Raw genomic sequence first — 23405 nt, forward strand, 5'->3', positions numbered from 1 at the left:
TTTGTCGTCATCAGGTCGAAACGTTGTACATTTGCTGTTATGTTAAACTTATATTAAAGTTTTTTCTTCATTACCCATTCAAGCCGTCTCCAGCCATTATCGGAGATGTGTTGAGAGTTGGATCTGTGGGATAGTTTTCATGGTATTGGTAAGCAGGCTAGATACTAATAGTACTAGTACTATTTCACCATTTGTGCATGGAACTTGGAAGCACATGATACTAGGAATTTATGCTAATAATACTTAATAGAAATATTACAAGTAATACAATAGTAGATTAACAAAGAACTATTTAAAAATATTAGCCTAATGAAAATTATTTTATGAAGATAATATACCACATTACGTGTTTTAACAGAAGAAAGGCGAATGAAACATGTTTTATACAAGAAGTAGTTTTCATTATATAATTTATAGTTTTATAAGCTGTATTTTGCATTTTAATTTAAACTGACACATGACTTAAGATCTTTTAAGTTTGTAAAAGGAAGCCTTAAATATTCTATATAATGTGATAAAATTCTAATAACTTTATTGAATATCTACTAGTGAGACATCAAGTATGTGTGAACCAGTCAATTAAAATTTAAAATAAAAAGCTTATCAGAATGAGTGAAGCATTGAGGTGATTGTTTTCAGTCTGTACTGTAGAGTGCAGGTCAGTCAGCTTAGTTCAATGAAGTAGTTAGTGTTATTTAAATATTTTGGATCAATTTTAGTTATTGTATATATTCATTTAGATGATCACTTAGCTGTGAAATTGTAATAAGTTAATTTTACATTATTCATAGGGTAATTAGTAAGGTATTTCCATTTGAACATCATTTGTAAACTTGTACATAAAAATTACAATGGTGTAGAAATATTAAGGAAGAAATAAACTAATTTGTTATTGTTATGTGGTTTATTTTCACTAAATAATTTAAAAGAACCCACCCACTGAAAGAACAGTGTTACAATAATAGTTTTAAAAGTAAACATAGTATTAGTAGATTAATTTACTATTTGTAGTTTAATAATAGCAAACTTACCATTATTCTAGCGTTCAAGAGTAGTAGGAACAAAATGGATGAATTCAGTGCTCTAATTAAAATAAAGACTGATATAAGGACATTACTGAGACCTGGTTAGATTTTGAGATCATTAATAAGATAAATTATTTTGAAATTTCAGAATATAAGTTATTTAATAGTGACAGATTTTTAAAAAAGATGATTGTGTGGGGATGATTCTTTCCATAAGTGAGGAACTACATCCTGTTGTGAATGAAGGCCTAAAAAATGGTAGTCAAGAGGTTGATTCTGTATATATGGATTACAATCATAGGTTTTCAGAATAGAAAATTTGTAACATGCAATTTTTATAGGCCACATGTCAGATTATATTGATGAGAAGTTGTATAATGAGGGGATGGTTGTTACTAAAAATACTAATACAGTAATTATGAAAAGTTTTGACTTTAATTTTAGAAACATTAATTTTGATTGTATGAAGTCAAGTACTGAAGGATAAATATTTCTTGAAGTGCTTCAGTATGTTTTTCTATACTAAATAGTTGGAGAGTCAATCAGTAGAACTACCATTCAAGATTTATTGTTAACCACTACTGATGATAGGGTTGCAAGAGTTGAAGCAGGAGAACATTTTGAGTAGAGTGATCTGTACATAATGATTGATAAACATAGTGTTGAAATAAAAAGAAATGAAATTTTAGTTCCTACCTTTTTCAAAGCCACATTTAAGGCCATGGGCCAAGATTTAATATTAGTGAATTGGAACAGTGAGTTACACAGAAGTTGATGTGTGACAGATTTGGTAAATTTTTGAATATGATTTCTTCATATTGAAGATGGGCATATTCCTAATTCAATTTTTCTTGTAACCAGTAAATACTGGCCAGAAACTGTTTTAAAAGCTAGTTGACCAGCAGAAACGGAAGCCTCTGGTCATTCTGACTGGCTGCAAAACATCTGTGAAGGGCAGCTATCTTAGTGCATACATGTTAAGTCAGTCTGAATTTCAAAATGAAATATTTAGAAGATTATCAGTCTTCATTCTTATAAGTCATGTGATGTGTATGAGCCCTTATTTCTCTGCTTCAGAATTTTCTAACATCAGAAATAGGCTTTTGCAGTTTCAAATTATTACAAGCAAAAATCAAAAATGTGAACCTCCTACTTTTTGAGTTGCTGAGATATGAATACATTTTTCAAGCCAATCATAGAAGCCCCTCTCTGAATTTCAATATAGTTTGCTAATCAACTTTATAGTTTTTACTATGTAAATCATTAATCAACAATTGTTTTTATTATATGGTGATTATATTTTGGTGTTTATAATGTTAAAGAATTTTTTGAAACATATTTATAGCTTGATTAAAATATGAATTATATATATATATATAATTGTATATAAATTATAGTGGTTTTGAGACATTCTATTTTAGTAAGTAATGTATTTTATTGTGTTCTAAAATGTATATTTGAAAGATACATTAATTTGTTCTTGGACATCCAAATTTGTGAGTCTCAGACATGGCTTACAGAAGAATGTCAAAATATTTTACTCAAATGCAAAAGATTCGAGCATGCCATGAGGTACTACAAATCTTTGTTTTTATGCATATATTTTATTTATTATTATATACTTTTTAACAAAAGTAAATAAAGTGTTAAAATTATAAACTTCTAAGCTTAACCTTACAAAACTTCAGTAAAATGTCTAAAGTTTGACAAACACAAGGGCTCTGTGAAGCATTACATGGTGAAACAATTGCATGTTTATGGTAACTTCATGGGAAGAAGCTAATAGGTTCCTACTGTGATTTATTGCTTTTGACAGAAGGATTACTACTGTAGTGAGTACAAAGTACAGCAATAAAACTAAAAGGAAACAGATGCCAAAAAACACCTGGTGTTCAGTTACAAGGTTCTAGGGGTTATGTGAATGAAATATGAAACAAGGTATTTGTGTTATTAGCATAAAAAACTTTCACTCAGATCGACTCAGTAAAGGCTTTGAAAAGTTGCAGATAAATCTTTATTAAAAAATCTAACTTTTGTTTTATGAAACAGACTTGTTTCACTAAAAGCTTGCAAGGTTTTTTGTAAAGACACACAGTAAATTAAAAATCATAATAGACATCATTGTGTATAGCTTCACAGATACATGGTTGGTTAATTTGACCACATCCATAAACAAATGTTTAATTGAAAATAGTGTTGCTACCTTAAAAGATTTTTTCCACATACTATGTTTTTTTACCATCCATGTATGTTTATCAGTTGATTAACATTTAAGAGTAAACAGCTATCAAGCATTGATCAATTTATTTTGTGCGGTGAGTGGTAAAGTAATTAATAATTGGTCATTCTGACCGTCAGCATTTATACAAAGAAAAAATCAAAGATCAATCCTAGAAATTGAAGTTTAAATTGATAGACAGGTTGGAAGATTTATAGAACTATAGGAAGTTATGGATTTGGTTGAAAAATAAATACATTAGAAAATCAACAATAGAATATGAAAACAGCTAGCTGATAATGTTAAACTATCAAGGTTTTTTTAACGTATGTTAAAGGTAAGCAACATCTTAAAATAGTGACTAGGTCCTTGAAAGATGCTGATGGCAAGGTTTTGGCTGAAGATTATGATATGGATGAGCTTTTAAATGTTTTTCATTTGTTTTCACAAGAGAAGATATTAGCAATATTCCTGAGCATTCCATGGAAAATATTGGAATTGACCTGGATTGTGCAGAGTTTAGTCCCTTTGTAGTAAATAGAAAAATTGATAGATCAGAAATAGATAAAGCATCAGTGCTAGACAAGATTTTTCTTACATTTTTAGAGGAAACCTAAAATATGAAATGAAAAACTTTCAAAACAGTAGATTTCTTGCAGGATTGAAGAGTTGCTTTTGTTATTCAGTTTAAGAGGAGGTGATAAGGGTTGTCCTGCATTTTTGGCTCATTAATCTTGCTTCTCTAGAGAGTGAGAAAAGAAGCTGTACAAAATCATTGGATGAAATAAAAATGAAATCCAACATTAATTCACCAAAGGGAAATCTTGCTTTGATAATTTTTTTTTTTTTTTTAGGATGATACTCATTGTCCGGATGATAGGAGTATACCTAAATTTTCAAAATATTTTTTATAAGGTGTTATGTAAAAGTTATAACCAAGAAGATCACCTCTGTAGAGGTTTGGTAAAACTAATTAATTGAATTGTTAGGCAGTTTGACATGAGAAAGTAGAAAGTTGTTATTAAGAGTTCATTCAGACTTGATTCTTGTTAGTAGTGGACCTCAGGGGTCAGTGCATTGTTTTTTGTTTTTTATTAATTACACGATAGAGGTATAATTAGTAAATTAGTTAAGTTTGCTGATGACATTAAGCTTGTGGGTATTTCTGACTGTAGTATTGCAGAAGTCAGACAAATGTTTGTCAAATAACCTTTAATTATAGTAACAGCAAGGTAATAAATTTGGATCACACATTTAATATAGATAGGAAGCCACTCCATAGCATGATTTAAAAAAAGGATCTCTGCATAGTGGTATATAAGTCACTTAAGCCACTGAAAGCAATGTTGTTAGTAGTAAAGCAAATAGAATTTTATGGTGTATTTATAGACAAATAGGATACAAGGCAAAAAAAGTAATTATCTCTGTATTCAAATCATTAGTGAGGCCTAACTATTAATCCTTCTAGGTCAGGGGTAGCCAACCTTTTTTATGCCACGGGCCAGATTTTGATTATCGGAGTTGACCCGAGCCGCATTCAACTTGGCTGTGGTCACAAAGAATCTTATATCAATAGATAGAAAACTTTTTTGGCTTTTATATGATGTACTTTACTTTTGATATTGCACCATTAGGTGTTCTCTAGAGACCAAAAACAAAAATTTCATCATTTTTTGTCAATCGAGTTATCTCTGGTGGAAAAGACGTCTGGATAATAATTTTTACATCAGTGAATAGAGAATGAAGGGACCTTTCATTTGACACTTCGATCAGCACTTCAAATTTTATAAATGTTAGGCGGGCCGCAGAAAAAGACATCACGAGCCGGGGTTTGGCCACCCATGTTTTAGGTCATTAAGACATTTTTCCAAGCAGAAGGTGAGCCTGTTTAGGTTGTCTTGCTGATATAACCATCAACTTGGTACAAAAAAAATAGAAATGCTACTGCATAAGATGTATTTTATTAACTATTTGATAAATGTGTTTGTTTTTTCACTTTAAATATAGAGACTTAGGTAATTCTTTTTGTTCTATGTTTTAAATTACATATAATTATTTTTTTCTCTTTACAGGTTGCCATTTTTGTCAGATCTCTAAACAAAGAATACTGAAATCATTATAATCTGCAATAGCTGAACAAAACAAAATGGGTATAGTTAATGAATTGAGTGATAGCCAAGCTGAAAAGCATTCTGGAAGAGGGACTGCATCAGTTAAGAAAGTGAAACCTCATAAAAGGTTTTCAAAGCAGTTTAAACCAAATCAAAATTATCTTAGTTCAAAATCATCTGCAAAAAACTTGGGTAAAAAAGAAGAGAGAAACTCATCAATATCTAACAAAAATAAGAAAAATAGCAATTTTAATGAAACTAGATCAGTTGGGAAAAAAACAGTAACAAATAGAATTGATTTTAAGAAAAGAAATGCTCTTAAACAACGTGTGAACAATGAGGATCCATCTGAATCTGGGGGTAAGAAAACGAGTCAAAATTACAAGATGAAAAAAGGACAATTACAGGTATTATATTGCTGGAATTTATTATTAATGTATTAAGTACTTATACTTAACCTTTTTTCAAAATGAAATACAGGTTAATGAATGTCAAAACATTTAAATTAAAAGAGTATGTTTTTTTTATTGTTATTGTTTTATTGAAAGGTAGAAATTTACTTAAGAATAATTGAAGTGTCTTTTTTCATCAAAAAAGTATTGGAGATTAAAATATGTCACAAAAGATAAACTTAACTCACACCTTGCAAGTTTTGGAAACCTGGAGGCTTAGATTATATAAAACTGTGTTATGTAGTCAGGTTGATGATGACATTAAAATTGTTTTTCAGAAACAAATGAAGGATGAGAGGGAAAGGAGCTTTCAGAATTCTCCAGAGAAAAACCATGTACAGTCATCTGGTAAATTGGGTGGTGATGCAAAGGAAGCACCTGATACAAGAGGAAACAAACGTAAATTATCTGGAAATGATTACTCTTCAGAGCCAAAAGATAAGAAGATGAAAATACTATTAATGAAGAAAAAAGACAGGAAAAGACTTCGACAAAAGCATGATGCCAGAACAGATATATATGATATTGGCATGAGAACAAAATATATTTGGGAGGAATTAAGGAGGTAACACAGATTATTTGTCTTGTTTCAGATGGAATATGTCTAAGCACCTCATCACATTTATGTATTTTGTTTATATGGTGTGCACATATTATTGATTAAAATGCTATTTTTTTAATTCTTTCAGCACGGGCTCGGTCCCTGGGACCGACCTCATAACTATTTTGTCTTTGCTATAGTTACCATGCTATAACTTTTAAATTAGTAAGCGAATGTTAAAGAAATTTGGTAGGTTATCAGTAAACACTATAATACTTTCATTTGCAAAATATCAAATGTTTTTATTAAGTCTTAAGATTGTAAAGCAATGTTTTTCTCATGTCTTTTTCACACGTTTCCTGTCTATCATGCAAAGTAATATTCATGTTAAGATTATAAATACTTTTATGCATCAGAAAATTTTAAAATTTCACATACGAAATCTTTATAATATCCAGATATTTATCAAATGTTTCTTAAGAATGTTTATGTTATTTTCAGTAATTAATCTGTGAACAGGTTTGGTAGATTTGACCGATCTCACAACCACCATAAAAAAATTAGGAAATTAATATAAATTATGCCTCTTTCATTCTAGAATTAACACAAATTATAACACGAAAACATAAGTGTATAGGTTAAATAGCTTCAATCTCATAACATTATACATTTATATATATTTATTACTTTATTATACTGACCTTTCAGCTGTGTCTGGCTAACAACATAGAAGTTACAAAGATGTGGCTCACGTGCACTCATGTTACCATATCAAATAACATAAAACTGACATTTGGTCTGTACAAAGTAACTTGTCTTGGCTGTAGACTAGTATTTTGTAAAATTTAGTCACATTTCAATTACTGTACATTATATTTGTATATAGATTATTGCTATTTTGAAATAAGTTCTTAAATATATTTTTTTTAAACAGTAAATAAAGAATTTAAGCAAACAATTATCTCTTCTAGTTACGACCTTTGTATTTACTTGCTGCTTGATGTAGGTTGCTAAGCCTTTAAGAATTTTGCACATGGAGGATATTTAACAGTCATTGTTTTTAGTTATATATAAACATTTGAATAAGTAAAAAATCATAAGTTACCACATCAATACCATAGAACTCCACTATAATTTATCAAGCTTAGTAACTAAAATGTATTTTAGTATAAAAATATATAAAATTTAGAACAGACTAAAGACACAACCTACCTCATTGAAATATTAGTTCAAAAGAAAGAAATGGTGCCAAGCCTTTTAAAATGGCTGAGAAAGCCACTAAGGGGACATTTTGAGCTTCCTATTGGTTATTCATGTCATATATAGAAGTAAGTATATGTAAGGGAGCATTTCCAAAAATTGAAAGAGGTGGGCGGGATGCCACTGTGTTTGACATATTACATGACCAATATCTTAGTAAATTGAAATGATAAGAGGCTTTTATATTCTAGCTTGTCAATATCAATAATTTGAATTTCTAATTGGTATGAAACTTCACAAAGATCTGATTAGAACTAGTGCTGCATTCAACGTACCAAGTGACATACAAAATCGATGTTTAGGTGTTTTTTATATTTACTTTTAAATTAAGAAATTGAGTAATGTATAGTACTAGAATTTGAGTTATAATCTATAGTTTGATATTAAAATTATTGACATAAATTCATAAAATAGTAGTTCAATAAAATTTTGAATACGAGTCAACAAATGAGAAGACATGGCCTTACACCAGTGACTCGTCTCAAAAGGGTTAATTACTGATAATTTTTTGACAAATGAAAGTCATTTATTTTTACATATTTACTGGCATTCGTTAGATACTATGTTGTATGTATCTTAGAAAACTTACAAAAGATATTAAGGTTTTTTTGAGTGAAAAAAGTATTTTTTTATTCTTTAGAAAAATTTACTGTTTTTTATTACTTTAACCAAAAAGTAGTATCTTAGAAAATAATTTGTAAAATCTGTGAATTTAATTTTAGATTGCAACTTCATTGCATATAAATGATAAGGTGCAAATTTCTTTCTGGCTAAGTTATTAGCAAACATTCCAGATGTTAAATTTGGCTTGTTTGTGGTGAAGAAGGTTATTTATATTTAGCCAAACAGTTATGGGTGCATGTATCATCATTTGTATAGTAAAGTGAAAATGTAATTTTGTATAATAATATATAGATTTTATAGTTTAACTGGCAGTGTTTTGGTACTTATAAGAAAATATATTTAGTGACATGTAAATATATCTTTTACTTATTATCTACACATAAAACGAAAGGTTTTTTTACCACCATTTACTTTTCTTTCAATAAAGAGAAGACTGTAAAGTGGAACGAAAGCATGAGCTTCTCAAGGAGCTAGTTGATCTTGTTAAAGGTCGAACCAGGGAGGTAAGAACTTTGATGTATTGGAATAGAATAAAATATAAAACTGTAAAATCTCTATTGCTGTTGCTTGGTTAACTTGTAAAGGTAAGCCTAATAAAATTAGTTAAAGTAGGATATGAACCATTTTTTAACCTAATTACGGGGAAGTAAGCAACAGGGAGGGTCATGTTCAGTGTTTCTGTAATGTTAAGGCCAGAATATAAACTAACATTAGTGTCTAGTTATGGTAACTGTAGTTGTTGAATATACTCATTCAATCTAAAAAGTTTAATGTAAAATATACTCTTTGAATAGATATATTTCTTTCTACTAAACACCATACAGCCAAATTTTTGAACTGCGATGTCTTGGGATTTCACAATGTCAGTGCAGAAGTCATAAAGTCAACTTTACATTATGTATGTTGGAGTTTTTAAAGAATATGAATGAAGTGTGCACTGATTTTGTTTTTATATTAATTTCACCCTATCATATTATGCCATTTTGGAAAGATAAGATGAGCTTTTAACAATGTTGAGGATTATTTTCTTTTATAAATTTAATGCAGTCATCACCCAGTTGACAAACTTGTGAAGGAAAAATAATGAAATGTATTATAAAGCATAAGAAAAGCTTTTGAATAAATCAGTTTATAGGGTATATAATCAGATAATTGTGATTTTTTTTTTCTCAGCTGATTTTTGCTCATGATACTGTACGTGTTATTGAAACTCTCGTGGCATTGGGTTCTGTGATTCACCGGAACATGCTCTTTGAAGAATTGAAGGGTATGGAAGGAAATTTAATTATTTTCCTGAAGTAAATAGTAATGATGTAAATAAAGGCTAGCTTGATTTTTTTCCCACTATTATAGTATGTCATTTAAACACAATTCACAAATAGATCAAGATATTGATTATATGTGTTTGTGTTTATAAAAATACAGAGGGTCAATTACAGATTATGGAAATGCACATAAATTAGCTTCTTATAGTCATGTTATAGATAGGCATCTATCTCCCATATAAAGATAAAAGCTTAACCAGACTTAGAAAAATATCTCTAGAACTTGTTTCACAGATAAAAGAAGTGTGTGGCTGCTTTTTTTTTTAGAGAAATATATAGCAAGATTAACCTGTGGCCATAAGACAAACATTTCTAAGGTAGAAGTCTTTCTTCAGTTTTATCCATTTCAGTACAACATTTTGCATGGGCATTAATGTCCTCCAAGCCAATCTTATTCACCAAATGAAAGCATGTTTACAAAAGAGAACCTTCTGATCTAAACAAGCTATTGTGTTGAAGGTGTTCATATCTCCTGGTATCATCAAAATAGCAAACAAGATTTGAATTTCATAAAGTTTTACAAGACAAAAGTTTACTGTCACATCTTGAACTCAGTGGCTACTTTCATATACCACAGAATAGCTAACGAAACTGAAATCAGAACTTCCATTCCAATATATGCTTGTTGAGTCCCCCAGGTAGGCTCCTATGTGCTTTTGGTCTGCTTAAATGTGCACTTGGAATTCATAGACCTAAAATATTAACTTGTTAATAGAAAAAGTACAGGAGATAATGATGAAATGACTCATTGTCATGGTTAATAATCATGTGAATGATTTATATCTGATCTCCATAACCTTACCATAAGTATCTGACATGATTGTTTTTGAAGAAGCCTGCTAGTATAAGAACATTACTGCAAGGCTATTGTTAAGAAGAAACGGCAAAGCATGATCAATGAGTAAAAATACAGTCTTCAGTGCTAGTAAGTCAAGCTTGATCATTGTTTTCAAAAAGTTTAAGTAACTTTCTGTACGCTGTTTTAGAAAATTTCAAAGTTCTTTTAGTCTTCCGTATTATTTTTAAGTAAATTATAACTTCACCACACATTCTAGTTTTTTTTTTTTTTTTTTTTTTTGCTAGTTAGTATCTGTTTTTAGTGACATTCAAATTATGTTGGAGACAGTATTGTTAAAAAAACTTGAAGAGTGTCATAAACGTATTGAATGTATAACAAAGTGTGCTAAAGAATTTACCATAGTTAAAATATTAGTAAAATATGATTCTATGCTGTTAAATTTATCTAAGTAATTCAATGTTCCCAGTTAAAACAACTGATGGTTAACTCTTTCAGCACGAGCTCGGTCCCTGGAACAGACCTTGTATCCAAGTTGTGCTTGTTATAGTTTTCATGCTATAACTTTTAAATTAGTAAGCGTATGTTCACAAAATTTGGCAGATTATCAGTAAAGGTTCTAAGGCTTTCATATGCAAAATATCAATTTTTTTTATTAAGTCTTAAGGTTTGTAAAGTAATGTTTTTCTCATGTCTTTTTTTCTTTTTGCATGTTGCCTATCTATCATACAAAGTGATTTTAAGATTAAAAATACTTTTATGCATCAGAAAATTTTCAAATTTCACATGTGAAATCTTTATAATGTCCAGATAGTTATCAAATGTTTCTTAAGAAATAATTTGTATATTATCTATTATTTTCACTAACAAATCTCTGTATGGGTTTGATCAATTTGACTGATCTCGAAACCACCATAACAAATTAGGAAATAAATATAAATTATGCTTTTTTTTCTAAAATTACTCCAGATTATAACATGAAGACATGATTGTTTTTTTAGGTTTTATATATACATTTGAAATAACCAAAAATCATAAACTTCTATATCAATACCATAAAATTCTAACATAATTTATCAAGTAAGCTGTATTTGGGTCTAAAAAAATATGAAATTTCAATCAGACTAAAGACTCAACTTTTACCACCTTTAAGTTTTGTATTGAAAGAACAAGATGATGTTGTAATACTTGAAAATGGCTCAGAAAGCCACTAGGGGGACATTCTGAGCTTTTGATTGGTTATTCACATGTCATAGACAGAAGTAAATGTATATAAGGGAGAGTGTTCAAAAATGGAAAGAGGTTAGCAGGTCTACTGTGTTTGATTCAGTACATGAGCAATATTTAGCATATAGAAAAGATAGGAGGTTCCTATTTTATATTCATGCTTGTCATTATCGGTAATTTGAGTTTCTAATTCATATAAAACTATGGACTTTGTATTTTGACATCATAAACATCTAATTTGAACCAGTGCTGCATTCAACACACTACATGACACACAAAAATTTATGTTTAGGTGTGTGTTTTTAATATATTTTTTTAAATTAAGAAATTAAATAAGGTATAATACTAAAATTTGAATTATAATCTACAGTTTGATACCAAACTTAAATTCATTAAATAGTAGTTCAGTAAAATTTTGAATGCGAGTCAACAAATATGATGACATAGCCTTTGACCTGTGACCCATGTGGAAAGGGTTAACTTCTGTTTTCATAATTAGAATTTCTTTGAGATGTAGAACATTAGAAGACAAGCATACATGTACAAATATTGATGACAGTGCATTTTTCAAAACTTGGTGGTTTAATTTTTCTCAAAAATAAAATGCTTTTCAAATACTTAGTTTTCAAGAGTTTTGGACCTTTCTCTTAAGTAGGTAAGTTGAATTTCAGGAAATTTTAAGGTAGGAGTGAGCTTAACTTCATTGTGAGCTGAGTTCAATGCCCTATATGCCTAATTGAAAAACACAAATTTTTTCATCTAAAAATATTCTACTTGAACACTATTTTTAGACAAATTGTTGTGGTATTTGTGTACCATCATGTTGAGCTGAATTAAAAAGCTCAAACCTCCTTAAGTGTTGTATAAAAACTATAACTCTTTTAACTTCCTAGATTTTGATTTCTATTATACAGCACTTATTAGTAGATCGTGCTTAATAGCTTATGATTACGTACCTTGAGCAACTTAAGTTTGATTCAAAGCAGTGTAATGGTTTGTATTGGATATGCTTGAGCATTGATCACTTGAAGACTTAATATAATTTTTCTTAAAATAATTATACATGAATTAACATAACTTTATGTTTAGGTACAACAAGGGACCTACTGATCTATCTCGGTTGTCCCATTCTCTAAATCTGGGAATATTTTGTTTTTCTCAATCATACCTTCATTAAAATATAACCTGATTATTTATTTTGATGACCCACACTAATTCCATTATGATGAGCTGTAGGGCTAATTAGAATGAATTATTTTTCTGTTATTTATTTTTTGAAAACTGTAGCACTGAGTTAAATTTCACTGTGAACCAAATATAAAATTAATAAATGTAGATAGATGAATGGGTGGGAGAATAAGACAGGCGGACATAATTAATTTGATCATTTTTTTCACATATGTGTAAAGTTTTTTTTGTTTTTGTTTTTACCTTCCAGATCACATCCTTGAAATGTCAAAATCCAAGTATGCCAAATTCTTTGTTCTGAAACTCTTGAAATATGGGTATGTAAATGTTTGCTGTGTTCAAAATGTAAATTATTATATTTTCATAAAACATTTTTACAGCAGACAATTTATATATATATATATATTTTTATTTGCCATTATATATTTGTAGGTAAGTTTACATGATAGAAACTATTTTCAAACACAACAGTGCTAAACATGCTTATTATGTAAACATTTAAAAAAATGTTTTGTTCATAAATTCAAGTGGGCTCATTATATGTTAAGTTAGATAATTTTGTAAAAAACAAATAGGTACTATGTTTAATAATTTTGTGTGATACTTTTTTTTATATTTCTCAAGGACAAAAGAGCAGAAGAACTTTATAGTGAAATCCTTTTATGGTAATGTTGACAAACTGATCAAACACACTGTAAGTTCTTGTTACAGCTGGTTTGGATTTTAGATTTGGAGAGGTTTTGTATATGTAGTTTGTCTTGGTTTTCATAAAAAATTAAAAGTAAACTGTACATCTATTTTATATTTATTTGCAATAAATATATACATGTATGTTAGGGTATAGCATTTTCCCACATTTTTATTTTTTTTTTAGACTCAAAAATACAAGTTTAAAAATATTAATTTCACAGAAACTACGTTTAATATCTTTTATTAAAGATTGTGTGTTACGTACATCAAGAATTATGAAATTTACTCTTGCATAATTGTAGTTTAATCATTTAATGAATTATCTTTGACAGTAGAAGTTAATTTGCATTGACTGAATTGTAGTGTTTTTTGTATTAAGAAAACCCCTGGTTGTATTTTAAAGGCAAAGTAAGGGTAAGAAGCAAATATTACATTACATTAATTTGATGATTAAACAAAGTAACAATCAATAAAATCTTTATATCTATTAAAATTATAATCTCCTTGAAGTCTTGCACATAACACCTTGATTACAATCATATGATAATTATTCTATTGTAACTTACAGACAAGAGTAAATTTGTATTTAAATTTTTTTTCAAGGGAATAAAACAGCAATTTCACTATTTGCTCAAAAAATGACAAATCCAAAATTGCATAAACACACATCTCGTAAAAAAATCTGATTAATTTGAAGTAATTCTACTTTGCATAGTCATTTGTTTTTACCAAGATCCTTTGTTGTGTTTTTGTTAAACTGTTGGCTGATGAATCATATTCAGTTATTATCCTCTTACACACTGGGTAAAGGAGAATCAGTTGTGTCAACATCAAATGATTCCTGTGCAATCAGTTTTGAAAAGCCTCATCACATGATATACGAAACATGTTAGAATCAGAATCATCCTCATCATGATTTTCATAATCACTTAAATCATCACCAACAGAATCAGTTTCATTGTACATGTCTGATTTCCATTTCTTGGCTGCAGATTCGTTAAAAGGATTTGCATCAGATTTCCTTTTCCCATTTTTTATTTTTTTGTCATAAACTTCTCCAAGGCTGCTTCTAATATTTGTTCATTTTCCTCATGTGCCTATACAAAATCATTTTTTTAACCAATAGAAGGTTCTCCACTGTTGTATGTTTTAAATTAAGCCTTTGGTCAATGAACATTGGTTAAGGTGTTGAAACCCTTCCTCAATGACACTATTACTGAGTTCTATGCAGAACACTAGTTCCACCAACATGCAAACATTCTTAATTTTTTTCCTTCTTTATAGAATCACACACTTCCAGAGATCTTTAGCTTTGACTCCATTCATGTAATAGATAAGCATTTTCTTGAATTCTTTCCATTCTGAGCTATCTTACTTTTATCAAAATTGTTCATTGTTAGTGTCTCATAAACATGTTCTGCAACTAAATTTAAACATTAAAATTTAAACATTTAATTAAAATTTCCCTGGTGGTGTTACCCCAGTTTACTGAATTTATCCAAAACTTTGATAAACTTCACTTTCATTGGAGGGTAACTTTGACTAAAGATAAGCCTGTACACTTGGAATGACTAATTCTCAGTTTGTCTACAGTTTTCTCAGCACAGTCTACTTTGTTCACTAGATTGTAGTTGACACTTTTTTCGTTTATTTTTATTTTTCTGGTTCCTGCTTTAAAGTAAGTGCTTTTAAGATGCTAGGAACCTGATTTCATTTCCAGTTCTAGTTTGAACTTTTTCAAAAGATTTTCACAGTGTGTACCTGAAGTTTCTTCCCTGAGTTTCTGTAAGGCATTTTTTGCTTTTTTCTACCACAGGCATTATCTGATAGCATAAAATGTTTTATTTTTCAAACTGCATAGACAGAATAGAACCTGCATCCAACACATATTTGTACAAGTAACATTTTGACAGAAAAGTAAAGTCTTTCATTTTTTTAAGAGTCCATGAAATTTAGCTGATACTACTGTCTCCTTGCAACTAGCAAGATAATTCTGTACTGCTTGAACAAGAATCACCCAATTACTTAGTAAATGATTTAGTCCACATCTTATGTGTGTAAAAAAAACGTGTACCAAGTACTTTGGGATAATTAAAATGCTGCACATCAAATGCGATGGCAGTTGCCTGAAAGTGTGTTTTTGAACTTTCTAGATCATTTGAATAAGTAATATATAGTTGTCATGAAGTTTTCACATCAACAAATGATTTCAATACACTATCTTTTAATGGCAACTCAACTTTATGAAAAATGCACTGAATGCCTAGAAGCCAAAGGTGATCGTCATTTTTCAGTTTTGTTAGCAATCCATTGTAAACTGTGGAATTAACAGAGGGTCCATCAGCCGTAGCTGGAACTGGTGGGCAAGTGTATTTCTCTGCTGGAATTGAAGCCTTTCCATCACCTTCAAATACATCATCAATGATCCTCTTTAGATTACTTGCTTCAGCAAAACTATCAATGTCCTGTAAGGACAGAAATATGCTGGTATACCTTGCTTGACTGTTCTGATATAAATCAGTTGTTGTTTTTTCAGATCAAGTTTTTCTTGCCTGACTTCCATCACTAACCACTGCAAAAGCTATTGCAGAATGTAAAATTACTGCTACTTACTCACAGATGGCTTCGGCAATAACATTAATAAGTTCTTTTGCTTTATTGGCATTATCAAAATTTGAAATCATTTGTACCTCATTTTGTTTTTGCATTTTAACTAAATTTTTGAATGCTGACAGAAGCTTTCCATCCACAGCAAGCAATTAAGCTGTTTTAAAAAACTTTCTCTATGCCTCCTTAGCTTGTGCATGCAGAGCTACATTTATCCGAGGTTGAAGAGGGATGTTGGAAGCAGGAAAAACCACTAGCAATACTATTCTTGTCAGGAAGAGTCTTCTCATCATTTTCAAGCAACTTTTTAAAGCCTTAAAAGCATAAATAATAAAAACAGCAGAGCTTGAATTAATAAAATAAATGAATAGTAGAATCTGTGTAAAAGATAATCCTAGTAACTGATAACACAGAAATGTTCCAAAAACAACACATATATACGTATAGGCCTACCAATTTTTAAAAAATAACAATCTATTAACAAATAATATTGTACATAAAAACATTTACTTATATTTAAATTGGTACCTAAGTAATAAAGGCCACTAAATAAGTTTTCTAATTACATTAGTAGATGCTCACTTGACATAAATTTAACATATAACCAAATCTAAAGTTTACAAGTAATATGAAAATCTGTTAAAGTGCATATCATCAAGTTAGGCCTTGGCCAATAACTTATATGCTCACTTGACACAAATTTAACATATAACCAAATCTAAAGTTTACAAGTAACTTGAAAATATGTTAAAGTGCATATCATCAAGTTAGGCCTTGGCCAATAACTTAAAAATATATACAAAGTTGATGACAATTTTCATGTAAAATAAGCTTAATTAAATCGCTAAATGTGTCATCACTAACAACTGTTTTTCCTCTGCTTTGTGTAGATACTTGTAATTTGCATACAGACATAGACGTATACAATTAAATTTTCGATTTACCTTTGAATCAATGATGATATTATAGTATTAAGATTGTAAAATATAAGTAGTTTATCATACAGGCTGTACATGTAATGATGAACAAAGATGGGATATTGTTAAAAATTTGAGTAATAAGCATAAAAACAAGATAAGACATATGCATAGCTAAAGGAATTTGGTGTGTATTTGAATTCAAGTGGCAAATAACAGTGTACTTCATTATGAATTCAGTGTTCTGTATATATACTTGTCCAACTCTTGCTAACTGCGCCCTTTTACTTCTTTTTGGATCTTCTTGGTGTTTTTGTATAAAACTTGTACGAAGTTTTTGTTACAATGACTTTTCCTAAAGTATCCTTTGAAGAAGAAAATCCAATTTGTCCACCAAGATTTCATTTGCCAAATTTTGACAACAAAACAGTTTTGCTGGCTGAACTGAGACATATTTACAATTGAAAGTGAAACCATAACTGAACCACGATGATCTCCAATAATATGAGATTATTTGTAATCTTGTGTCATGCAGAAAATCATAGTAGTTCATCAAATGCAAATTAGGTCACAATCAAATTTGTTAAAGCTCTTCTTGCTGTTGTTAATTTACTAATTAACAACCAATCTTATAACTTAAACTTTAATAGATTGACTTAATTTTTCAGTTATAAATATTGGATGTCTATATAATACAAAAATATAGTTCTAAGATATTATATTATTGTACATGTAACATTGCTAGTTTATTAAAAGGTTAAATTTCAAGGTACCCCTGAAGATGATGTGATTTGACATCGAAACATTTAGTGTCTGTTTTAAGTCCATTGATTGGTCATAGAATAAAGATTTTTAATTGTGTACTAAAAAACATGGATCATTTGAGTATATTAATCACTAGTCTAGGCTCTTTAAAATTAAAGTACTAGAGTTGTAGCAGCCAACACGGGCACACAAAATTATCTGTAAACAAACAGCAATTGATTGCATAAACAATGAGTGTCATGACAGACTTGATGGGGTCTCTAATAAGCCCTCACAAAACTTATTTTATGGGTGGTTACAAGCATTAATGCGATGGTACTCATTAATTGTGAAGCCCTGCTTTCATGAGAAGATCTAGTTAAAGATGTGTCAATCTTAAGTTAATTTATATATCACGAGAAGATGTAGTCAAAGATGTGTCCCTTAAGTTAGTTTATATATCATGAGAAGATCTTGTCAAAGATGTGTCAATCTTAAGTTAGTTTATGTCATCAGAAAATCTATTCAAAGATGTGTCCGTCTTAAGTTAACTTATCTGTCATGAGAATATCTAGTCATTTCAATCTTTAAATAGTTTATCTATCATGAGAAGATCTAGTCAAAAATATGCAAAGATCTTAATTTCCAGAAAATATTTAGTTTTTTATTGAAACATGTAAACCACATAACATTAACTCTCATTTTTGGTTTGTACTATTATCTTAAACTCTGCTTAGTTTTCTTTTAATGCTGTGGTATGTAGATACCACGCAACTCACTCTCCCATAGGATATGTTTTTGGAAACATTTTTAAATTTTCTAGTTATAATTTAAAAAGCTCTAAATTCCATCAAATTTATGTGCTAAGTTAAACTTATGAGGTATTTTTTGTTGTAGAAGTCTTGTCTTTTTTATATCGTTTGGAATCCACTGATCATGTATGTTTTTAGTTTATGTTACAAGCTTTAAAAAATCTTCTAGTTGCTATAAATACAATTATATTTCTATAAATACACAATTTGCTTAATTCTGTGTTTACTATTGATCTTTGTGCAGTTTATCCTTTACTTTCAATTCACCAAAACAACTGTTCTTCAACTAGACTGATCAGCCATTGTTCGAGTGATTTTTTCCTTACTTTTTGTTAAGCTTCTTACTGTCATTGTTTCTTTCATTGTGTAAAAAATCACTACATGTTTTCAGTCAAATGCTGGATCTGCAAACTCTTCTTTGTTACAAAGACCATTTTTCTCAAACCTTGGTATATCACATTGTCTTTGAAATACATATTAACTTGGAAATAAAAAGTAAAATTTATGATATTTAATATTGAATTAGATTTTAACTAAAATTCTGAGATACAAACTAGGCCTTAAAAAAAAATGTTAACTACTTGTACAAAATATCATGGTAAAAAGTGTAATTAATACTAAACAAATGTTAGAAAATGATGTCAGACTCCACTATGATTGTAGATTAAACAAAGTCTTGATATATATATCATTTAATTAAGGTCAGTGTAGACTAGCACATTATTTCAACCATAATATATCATTTAATTTAGGTCGGTGTAGATCAGCACATTATTTTGACCATTTTTTAACATGTTTAATTTCTTATTTGGTGTGGTATAATTTTATTTTACCAACCAGGATGAAATTATTTTGATAGGATATAGCACATTTTGACATTGCTTTCATTGTTAATTAACCTTTGATTCTACATTAGATACTGAGAGTGAATACACCCATGAACAATTACTATAATTTATTTAGAATTATTTATTAACTGAAATACACTTTTTTTTAAAATGCTTTAGGAGGGAGCTGCTGTTCTTGAATATGCCTACAATGAATATGCAAATGCAACTCAGAGGGCTGAATTGGTTCAAGAGTTTTATGGTCCAACATTTGCATATTTTAAAGTTAGTAATGTTATGTCTATCATTGATATTTGAAAGTTAAAAGTAGTTACACAAGAAATGAAATGGGAAAAAAAAACTTAAATATTATTGATTTTAAGAAGTATTAAATGTTTTGTACTTCTAATTGAACAAAATAAATGGATATTTGTATCATGAGATGTCTTTTTGCTGAGGTTTTCACTCATCTAATTTATTGAATTGTTAGTTAATGTTTGTTCTTGTATTTTCTTTGGTCTAAAGATTACCCATACTTTACAACTACCTGTTTTTACAATGCCTACTTTTATTCAGAATCACAGTAATGTTGTTAAAAACAGAGAGGCATACATTACAGTTTTATTGTTTAGAATTTAAGGCAGTTTTATAAAATATGTCTGTAGTTTTGTAGTGCCTATTTTTATGTGTATCATGTATTTACTGTTTACCGTGGTTTTACAATAGAGACTGCAAGGCATTAACTCAGGAGAAGAGTCATGCAGTACACTTTCATGAAATATGGTTGTAGCTTTGTAGTGCATATTTTTTGTATGTTGTATATTTTACTGATTACCTTGGTTTTAGGATAGTGATTGCAAGACATTAGCCCAACTTCTGAAGAAAGATCCAACACGGAAATCGGGCATCATAAACCATCTGAAAGAACTTTTGATGAAAATCACAGAAAGGTAAAGTATTCTATATTAAGTATTAGAACAGAGAGAGAGAGATGGACAAAGTTGTTTTTTATTAAATATGATGCAAGAGTTTGTTAACACATTATTTAATGTGTTTGTCTGTAAACATAATAGTGATAATTATTGTAAAATTATACTGAAAGTTCTACAAAAGGGTTTTGGTTTCTCAGTAAAATTAATAGAAGGGTAAGGACATTTTTATTCCTTTTTTTTTTTTCAATAGCACATTTTTTTCCAACACATTTTGTGGAATATATTTAATAAAAATTGTAACCAGTCAAAACATTGTGACTTTGTTTATTGGGCATTAGTACTTGGATAAGAGATAATTGTTTGAAATAATGTTTAAGCATTAAGAAAAATTGGTCTACTTTTATCTCATTATTGTAGGGCAGTTATTCGGCACAGTATTATCCACTATGTTTTACGAGAGTTCATCATGCATGCAGATCCAACCTCTCGCTCTGAAATTATTGAAGCAATTAGGGAGTCTCTAGTGGAAATTCTACACACTAAAGATGGGTCTAGGGTAGCCATGAATTGTGTTTGGCATGGAACTGCTAAGGTTATATTTTTTTGGTAGTTTCATCTTTTATAAATAATTTTTCTGTAAGTGTAACCCTATGTTTTGGTACATATGGATATTTTGTGCATCTGCTACAGAATTATTAGAGTTTGAACTAAAATTGCTGTTATATGTGTCACTATTTTGAAGAATATATAAAACTAGTATCAGTGTTTCAGAATATGCATTATATTGAAAAAATGAGAGAAACTATTTGCATCCCTTTAAAGCTTTCAGGCCCATACTCCTTAACAAGTCCACATAGAAGACATTGTTTTAATATTATTCATTACTCCTTAATATGTAACTCAATGAGGTTAATGTTTTGCCATATTTCATTTATCCTTTATTTGTACCCACAGGAGATAATGTTTAGAGATAGTTAATTCCTCCTTACCATCTCCCACTTAGAATATTGTGTTTGTTCATAGTTTATTGAGCCTTTCCATATACACAACAGTTGATTTTTAGAAATACTTGCTTATTTGTAACATGTATAATTAGGTGTTGTCATGTATTTCTAGTTCGTTACTTCTTCATATAACACTCAGAACATGTTGTTTAGTCAAGGTTCCTTACTACTTACGTCTTTTTAGAAGGTAATGTTTCTTCCTTGTACACTTTGTAGATACCGTTAAGTAATAGTTAAGTATTCTATAATACGTACATATGGTGGAAGATGCTTCAGTCTAGTTTCTCTTTATTGTGCATACTTAGACATTCATAACCCCTTAACATGTACACATAACAATTAATATTTCATAGTTTATTCTTCCTTAACTTGAAATGCTTTGACGATGATGTATAGACTTTGTATATTACTCCTTCAAATGTTCACTTCATGATTAATGTTTTGTTAGTTTTTTACTGCATAATTTGTTCTTGTGGATGATAGTATTTAGTTCTCATACATTACTTCTTGACAAGTCACACATAGACAACACTATTTTGTTATAGTTTATTCTAAGTATTTACATGTAGTGGATCATGTTTTGCCCTCGTTCATTGCTCTTTAACATATCCATATTAGATTAGATTTGGTTCATTATGGATTTATATATCATTAGCAGTTTGTTCCATGCAATGTCACCCCTAGTCAATATTTAGATGGGGGCTACGTATTCCATAACATGTACTCTTAGCATAATGTTTAATTTTCTTTCCTTATTTCTTTATATATACATCTAAAAGATAGTATTCACCCTTGATTCTGAGGCTATGTTTTTCAAATACGTTCATAACTTGTCATATTCTGGGAGCAGGTTATCTTCTCGACAAGACTGCTTCCTACCCACCAATTGGTTCCTCACCCACTCGTTCTCTGTTGTTCTACTTTACCATTGTTCCTCCATCCTTTGTTGCCTTGCCACCTCTCTTTGCGACTGTCCTCTATTCTGTCTCCTGCACCTTATTCCTCAGCCCTGGCTGTCTATGCTGTCAGTTTGGTCTGTCCCACCCTTTACAAGGTCTGTTTGGTGGCCCCTCACAGTCTTCTCAACCTTGTTTATATTACTCCAACTCCTCGAGTCTCGGCCCTGGCTTCCACCTTCCAACTTTCATCCCCTCTGATCCACTCTCACACACTGCTCTTTCCTAAGGATATGGCATCACTTTTTCATTGCGTGTGGCATTGTCCAGTCCATCTCTCTGATCATGTAGTTATCTTTTTGTCCCACTCCTGTCACCCCTCTACCTCTGTGTGCCATTATATGGGATGTACTTTACATCTTGGTCTCTTTGTCCCCATTTCCCTTTGACTTTGTTACATTGTCACATATTTCTCCTCTTTCACAGGATAATTCTCTCGTGATCTGAAAGCTTTTTCTCTCTCATGTTTTCGAACAGATTTTCATCCACCTTCTGCCTTTCCCAGTTTCCTTTCTTCTCTGCCTCTTTCATTTCTTTTTTATCTACTGCCCTCCTTCCCACTTCTTTCCTGATTGGATTATCATTGTGGTTCTCCATCCTCTTATCCAGATTCCTATCAAACCTCTACCAAATGTTTCTGCTCTCCCTGGACACAATTCCTATTCCAACTTGCCTTTGTAAACATTTCTCCCACTTTCTCATTTCTGCTCTTCCCTTTTCCCATGTTCTAGCTGCTTATTTTTCCTTCCCTTCTATTCCATGGAATGGATACGTGGTCACTCCTTTTCTCCCATATCCCCTCCTTCAGTTTCTCTTTTCTGTGTTTTTTATGTTCCAGACAGGTGCTCTTGTAATATCTGGGCCACACAGTGTTTTGTTACACCCTCCCTCTTTCCTCTCACTGTATTTACATACCTGGGGCATTTCATTTACCTAGTTCCTCTCTCCTTACCCCATTATGGATTGAATCTGCTATCTCACACAGTTTTGTATATGCCCTTCTGAAGGTGGATGTTTGTGTTCTCTCTTGGGTCTCTTGTCTTCAGCTATTCCTCCTGTTTCACCAGGTTAGTATGTGTAATACCCCACAATCTTTGATCTCATATTAAACTTTCTCCTCCATCTGGTTGTCTCCTGTAGCATACAGAC

At 30.3% G+C, this 23405-nt stretch overlaps 1 protein-coding gene across 1 annotated transcript in view; it reads left to right on the forward strand.

The window, feature by feature from the left end:
- The first annotated feature begins 5100 nt into the window (after positions 1-5100).
- LOC106469284 (pumilio homolog 3-like) overlaps positions 5101-23405 on the forward strand; it is a 27970-nt gene continuing 9665 nt past the window's right edge. The window contains 10 exon segments of the mRNA XM_022397761.1: positions 5101-5121; positions 5316-5761; positions 6085-6371; positions 8659-8734; positions 9405-9498; positions 13018-13084; positions 13392-13461; positions 19545-19649; positions 20211-20314; positions 20714-20888. Coding sequence (XP_022253469.1) covers positions 5390-5761; positions 6085-6371; positions 8659-8734; positions 9405-9498; positions 13018-13084; positions 13392-13461; positions 19545-19649; positions 20211-20314; positions 20714-20888 — 1350 coding nt within the window. The 5' untranslated portion in view covers positions 5101-5121; positions 5316-5389.

The sequence above is a fragment of the Limulus polyphemus genome, unplaced genomic scaffold (genome assembly GCF_000517525.1).
Source record: "Limulus polyphemus unplaced genomic scaffold, Limulus_polyphemus-2.1.2 Scaffold3396, whole genome shotgun sequence".
NCBI classification, from domain to species: Eukaryota; Metazoa; Arthropoda; class Merostomata; order Xiphosura; family Limulidae; genus Limulus; species Limulus polyphemus.